The 7,291-nt window shown below is 42.6% G+C and overlaps 1 protein-coding gene across 1 annotated transcript; it reads left to right on the top strand. All coding sequences in view use genetic code 11, as the record gives it.

Annotated features, from left to right (window-relative positions):
• Positions 1-4,849: 4,849 nt before the first annotated feature.
• Positions 4,850-7,291, top strand: EGR_09590 (hypothetical protein; the record flags this gene model as incomplete). The annotated part of the gene is made up of 3 exons (XM_024498839.1): positions 4,850-4,906; positions 5,936-6,102; positions 7,243-7,291. The coding sequence occupies 3 exons, from the start codon at positions 4,850-4,852 to the stop codon at positions 7,289-7,291; spliced, it is 273 nt and encodes a 90-aa protein (XP_024346749.1).

Below are 7,291 nucleotides of genomic sequence, written 5' to 3'. Positions count from 1 at the left end.
AACCCTAGGAGATTTAACAGTAGAGTAGTATTATGATAACTTGTTTATCTCTTCGCTGTGGTTTCGCGATCAGTTAAGGCTCCGCCTTTGCACCTCTGCTGGGCTACGACAGTGGCCGCACACCCCAGCCTTTCTGCATGTTGTCATTATATATTTTGTCCTAATATTATGTCTTCTTTCGTAGTCAAGAAAGACTCGCTGTGCTACCTTGGTGAGACCAAAAAGAGAATCCTATCCTAATGGACATCAACCCTGATTTGTTTTGCCGGATGCTAAGCCTTAGCGTGACGAAAGAAGGGAAAGTGCTGTGGATGGGAAAATTTGTGACGATCCTTAACAGAAGGGTTGAAAATGGCTTCCATCATTGTCAACTATCCCCGGTCCGTATTCTGCAGGAATGCTATTAGCAAGTAAAGTGACGTCAGCCGTGGCCGAGAGTTATCTAGGTAAGCTCGTTACAGGGCTGTTAATGGTACTTGTACGCAGATGTCAACCAATTTAACTCGCTGTACCTCCTCATCGCTCCACTAGCAAACTGGAACACAGGTAGAGAGCACGGCTGGGCAACACTGAAGTGCAGAGAGGAATAGACGTAAAACCTTATTCACGCGAAACCATTTTAAATCACGTCTTCCATTATATGACTACTTTTGGGCCAGTGTTCTTAGGTCTATCGACAGGCATACGTGATGGCGAGTACATTTTCCCTTCCTAAATAGTTCCCCAACAGGACTAATGTGTAGGCCTAGTAGAATTGTTAAGAGGGATTTGTGACGTTGCAGTCAGAGATCTCTTCAGTGGAACGCAAATTCTATGATCAGCGCTATTGGTCCGGGTTGTTTTTCTCACAGTGCAGACTTCGTTGCGATGGCCTTGGTGGGGGGCCGACTAAGGGGAGCGCCAAGGATGACGCTCAAAAGCGAAGGAGGGCTATGCAATGCTTTGGCTGTTTGCTTAGCTTGAGGTTTTGATTATGCGAGCACTTAAGGCATCGCCTTTCCGCTGGCTAGAATGACCTCTGGACCAGGCCAGTAGACCCCCGCCCCAGCCCTTCTGCCCATCGACGATTCATATTCTGGCCAAGTATTATGCTTTCTTTCGTCTTCAGGAAAGTGTCGGGACGCTACAGTAGGTGACTATACCAGGTATTCAGTCAAACTGCTATTAAAAATAATGCTTACACTTTTCTTTTGGCATGATATTTAACGAGGAGAAGGGTCGATGAGCTGGATGAACATCAAGACCACTTTATTGTTAAATTAGATCTGTCGGTGCCGTAGGATTTGAATCATCCGCTCATAGAATAGTGATGCATAAAAATGATCCCGTAGTAGAAAGCCGATGGTGATAGTTCAACGTTTTCGTATTAGAGGTATATAATTAATTCTGGAAGACCACAACAAGTGTCAGAAGGTGACGAATGTGTTGATGGGAAATAAAATAAAGTTTAGTCTTTTAAAAAGACTTAGGCTAAATGCCTGGGCGCTTTCTTTTGGTATAACTGCGTAGCACAAAGCGGGTCAATAGATCTGGGAGGGTAAAATGAAAAAGTTCAGTAGTATTTGGATTTTGTGGTAATTCTTATATTTCAATGTAACCTTGGTGTTCATTGCTTTTAATTGTACTGAATCAGATTATTACACAAAAGGCGGGCGCTTTGATCGTAAGAGTCCACGGATCAAAATAGTTTATGAATCAGTTTGCAAATCCCTTCCCCACACAATGAAAAAAATGCATTATTCCCGAAATTGAAATGAATGCATCATTCAGACTGTAGTCTCAATATGTCCGATCTGCATTTTTTGCAATTTCTTACCATGTGACAGGGTGTCAAGGTATCGGTAAATAAAAGCGATTGACATCCTACAGGCTTGATCATCCTAGAGTAAATTTTTGTTGGTTTCAGTTGATCATAATGACCAACATTTGAACAGGTGCTAATCAAATCCAGTTATTTCTATCCCTTTTCCGTGCTATGAAGTAGACTGAACTAATTTGTCTTTTGGAAGACAGAAAGAAAAGGGAACAAGGCAATCAGGCAAGGCGGGAAGGAGGGAGGAAGGAAGTGCGTCTTCGTAAGTAAATCCGCCATCTTTTTCCCCTCGGCCGCCAGATGCCGGAATGGTTAGTCGGACATGGAAGGCGCGAGAAGACAAAAAGAGCTCCTCTCTCTCTCGCTCTTGTGTGTTTGGACGCTTCGTGTTTGAGTGGTGCGCAGTTGGGGCAGCAGGCCGTAGTGGCGGAGGCTGTGGCGCTTTTTGAACTGCGCCTCGGCAGTTACCGTCAGCTCATTTTTGTGCATATATCTCTTCCTCCTCCTTTTTTTCCACTCCATCTCATATGCAGAAGTGTATGTAGGACCGGATGACTGTACCTCAGTAGGAGGAAAAGACTGTGCTACACACTGCTGGTGTATTTAATCACCATCAATTACATGCATGGGTAGGATTCGTGCGCCTGCTGCTCTAATCATTCAGCAGCGGAAATGGTCTATTTAGCCTAGACACGATACAGTAATTTTTGACACCTATAGTGATCCGACCATTTCCATTTGGATATCAATGTTGGCATCTTGCAGGAAAAAAAATACTGTTGCTAGAGTCCCAAATAATGAGCGAAATCGACTAATAATGAGTTGCATTTTCGATTTTCGCCATCTATTTTTGACAATAATTCAGCTACTCAAATCTATTACTGAGTAGTATGGATGCTTAAGCCAGGGAATGCGAATGCCCTCGTTTTACTTATAGGTTCTGCTGCTTCTAGAATAAATTCTAAAATGCAACAAAATGCTTCTGGGGCCTAGACAACAGTCAAAAGTCAAATGTCTGCAATACTTTCCGCTCCTTATTTTTGGTTATCAGTAAACCCGATACGGTGTTGTAAACTCAGAATTCGTTTGATGTGACACCGAGTCGATCTGCTCTGTTTTCCGCTCATGGTTTAATTTCATTAATGTCTTAACGTAAAATTTAATTCAGATAAAATTTGTTTTTAAGCACCAATAGATGAGACTTTTTCCTTAATAAATGCGGAAAAGGTCGTAGTACTTGTTTATTCCTAGAGGGGTAGCGTAGCGTAGATTTTCATTAGTTCTTTATAGACTCTACCAGTAATAGTATTTAAAGGTATGTTAAGAAATATTTTAGGCTAACACAAGTACAATTGCCGTATACTCCATCCTACAAAAAATATAGGCAGCTGATGGCCATGAAACTCAAAGATACCTCCTTCGTTTGACAGATGAGCGTCATTATTTGATCGCCCGTAGTGCTGTCAGTTTCTTTTTACCAATCACCAGTTTAAAGTCAAGTAATACTACTTAAATACTTTGTTGGTTTGACTCTTAGTTTCGCTTACGCGGGCGCTGGAGGGCACCGCCTTTGCACTTCCGCTGGGCGACGTGGCCTCCGGGACATGCCAGTAGCCCACAGCTTTTCTGTCCTTGTATTATGGCTTCTTTAATCTTCAAGGGAGTATTGGGGTGCTAAAACAATCTCGAAAAATAACGTCGCTTTTATTCCAAGTTTTTAGCAGCTAGTCTAGAAGTCCGTCCAAATTTGCAATCCAAGCAGGAATGAGATAGCGGTGAGCCTCAAACCGAAATGCGGCCTCCAAAGATTCGTGATCAGCAGTAAATTAAGCCTTAAAAGTACAACTGGCTTGAATAATTGTCAAACAGTTCGTTATTTTAGGGAAATCTGTGAATCACCTCAGATAATTATTTCAAGGCATTAAAGTGCTAACCTAAATTTCATACACATTCTGCTATCCAAGCTCTCAAGGCGAAAAATCCTACTCTCCTGGTATGTGATGCATTTATAATAACAAACAGATGCATTGTAAAATTTCGAACTCCATGAAAGCGCGTAGTGGAAAAATAGCGTTCATGAGGGGACTTTTTCCCCACTTGACTAAAGGTTCATTTTGTTTAGACGACCCTTTTAAATTCCATAACTATAGTCGCACCAATTCTGGCGGTAAGCCGTTTAGACCAGGCATTTCCAGTCCAAGGGTCATTAGTCTTCAACTCAGCCCCTTCGACCGTCACTATTAGAGATTCGTCGGCAAAATTTTCTTCGCACACATGGTGAGACAATATCACCACACCCTGTTCAGTCAAATTGTTGGAAGGTAATGTAGTTATCTCAATCGTTTATAAGAACGAAATAACCGCTATTAGGCGCATAAATTGAACCACTTGGGAGCACTGAACCACACATTGGTTGGCCTGAAGTGGCGCACTGGGAACATTCCTGCTAGCGAGATTATGAGGTTGATGAAGAGCTCTGGTAGGTAGGCAAGGCAAGGCGAGGCGAGGCAAGGAGGACTTTACAAAGCCTGTACTTTTACGAAGGTCATAAAATTAGATGTCAGATGACCTTGGTGGTAAGGGTACACGAGAGAGAGAGAGAGAGAGGCGGTGAAACATTAATCTCCGGATTAAAGGGCACGAACATTTGCGCACGCGAGCCTGTTGTGTGGAGTGGCGAGGGGCACTTCGACAGATGGGCTCTCCAGTTGGCGATGGGGCATGGATATTTGCGCTGGCATGAGGTGATTGCACACCAGCGGTTGGTCACACCACTTGTGACAGGAGCGAGGCAGTGATCAAGCCTAATTGCGTTATTTCGTAGGAAAAAAGCTCTACTAAGTGAAAAAACGCAGCGTACCTCGTCCACTGATAAGTTCTGAGTTAAAAAATAGCGTTTATTTAGGGAATTTTTAAAAAATTCTGTCAAATAAATAATGTTTCATTGTCGACATAAGACGCTTCATGCTTTACCTTTAAAGAGAATTTTGGACGAAAAATTTGTGAGCGGATTGGTAGTTCAAGTGACTGTCAGAAATGATTCAACATGAAGTGCTTGCTGTAAATCAAATGGAGAAATTGTACTTAAAGACGGTAGGAGAGTAAACAGCAAGGTAGAGAACATATAAATTGGAATGCGATTCAACAGTTAACAGGAAGAAGGTTAATGTACCCTCAAAGACATTGTAAGACCTGAGTTTCAAAAAGGTATTTGTAAGCGTGCAGAAGGCCTGGAAGATCAGTAGTCTAGATGAAATTAGTAGAACCTCATGCTGACAGTGTAGAGGTCGTTTAAATTTTCACTCCATAGCCCATTGTGTCAGGTCGAAGCTTTATAGGCTTCAGCCAGAAGAAGTTAAGTCCTTATTAGTGGTGCTGATTCATGAGATAAATTAACTTGAGAAAGAGTGAACTTTTTTAGTCGTACAATGAAGATATCTGGATTTCATGCTCTTGACATTGTCAACAGGCACGGAGCACGTCCTTGTAAATTATTTAGGCACCAATACAGGCCAGTAAGTCTGACTCAGTCCACCTCCTTTATCAAGTCCTGCCGCCTTTCTTCTCTCATCGCCTTTTCTTGCCTCAGGCCATCGTGTTGCACAACCATCCTGAGAATAATCAAGTCAGTAGGTGAGGAGAGGACAATTTCATCCGGACAAGTCCCATCCATTCATTCAACTTAGATTTGACCGAACCGAGCATTGACCATTCAGCGTCCACCATATGCCTTTTCCATTATCAGTGCCAGTGTTTCCCTTTATTCGACAGGAGGTGGAGGAGCGTTTTCTAGGTCTGCCACGTCCCTCTATCCCTCAACGGGGACATCAGTGGACAACTTGACAGTTAGGGAGCGCGGCGAGTGAGGGGTGAGCCGGGGCAGGGGGTGGAAGCCGTAGGGTTAGGACCAGGACCAGGGGCGAGGGTAGAGGGTGAGGAATGGGAACACGGTGTGGGTTTGCAGTTGTGACCCCATTGTCGGCCGCAGTGCGTGCTTGGGTCCTGTGCACTTTCGCGGTCTCTCGCTGTGTTCAGGCATCGTAAACGATCCATCGTGCGAATTCCAGTGGCAACAATCTGTAGTTGCATTTGAAAATGCACAAAAATATCTATTCTATCTAGATTGATGTATACAATCCAGTTATGCTACGTATATTCAAATCAGTTCAACTTCAAAAACCGAAATCTCACAGAACTCCAGATGGAACAAAGGCAAAAGATCAAGCAGCAATGCTTTCACTGCTTATTTTTAAAACAGACCTACCACTAACTTCATTTGAAGAACTCAGGTAAGCTCAGATAGGAGACCCGAAGAGTTGGTAGAAATAGAGGCCTCCAAAAGCAGGCAGAAAGGGTTCCACAATGTTCACCTGGATCACAATAAAAATGTTTATGTAAGCCTCTCCTAAAATAGTTCTAGAAACTCATAACTTTCGAAATATCCATAAAATGAATAAAATGTGTTTACTAAGATTGACACAGGCGGTGGTTGGTGGGTTGGGCCAAAACTGGTCGTGACTAGGTGCCAAGATAACGATTCGCGATTTTGGCACCTTCAAAGCAGGCTATATGTCAAAGTGACATGGCTAGACAAATTTCCGGCTTCGAAGAGTGCTATGGAAATGTGGATGTTGTTAGGTAAGCCTAAATTTTGGTAGTCCAATGAGGGAATATTTTTAGTAGGAAAAAGTAGATGAAATTGATGGAATAATGCAAATGAGAGAAAGCTACCATTGGCTGCACATGTACGGCGCTCCTTAAATCTCTTAGTATGCGCTGAATGCTCAGAAGCCTGTTAGCTGATCACAATGCATTCTCTAGATCGCGTACAGGGCTACCTGTCATAGGTGAATGCTTTGCTGTGCAGCTGATGTCGGAGGACACAAGTGAACGTGTTGCCACAGGCTCACAAAGTTGAGAGAGAGACAATGGTGAGTAGTTTTTTCTAGATAAAGTGCCGCCAAAACTCAACTGCCTACGTATACAAGCACCCTGGTGACCCCGTTTAGCCTACTGACTAAAACACCCTAAGAATCCATTCATAACTTGGCACACATCTTTGCAAACTCAAGCCTACGCACCTTACTCCAATGCGATTACCCAACTACCCCGTAAAACTGCAGTGAGAATGCAGAAAAATAGTACGCTTAAGGTTATGCAAAATTCTGAATTTCTGGGCCCTTTCGCGTACAAAACTGGAATTGTGGTGATTGGTGAATTTCACAAATAACTTAGATTTGTAGTTCTTTGTGTTCTGTGGCAGTAATTTAAGACTCTCATGATCCCATATTTAAGTGAAAATTACTTGACTACTGAAATTGGTTTCAGTTACCGTGGTTTGAAATCCATATATAGGTGAATGAGGTATTACCATGCTTAAGATTTTATGTGAAATTTGCCAAACTCAGAACATTTCCTACTTTTTTTAGTCAGATGTCTAAAAATGAACAGTTTTGTTTTTTTGCACCAGATAACTAA

This window comes from Echinococcus granulosus, assembly GCF_000524195.1.
Source record: "Echinococcus granulosus chromosome Unknown EG_S00155, whole genome shotgun sequence".
Lineage (NCBI taxonomy): Eukaryota > Metazoa > Platyhelminthes > Cestoda > Cyclophyllidea > Taeniidae > Echinococcus > Echinococcus granulosus.
This window is presented reverse-complemented; position numbering and strand designations above follow the sequence as displayed.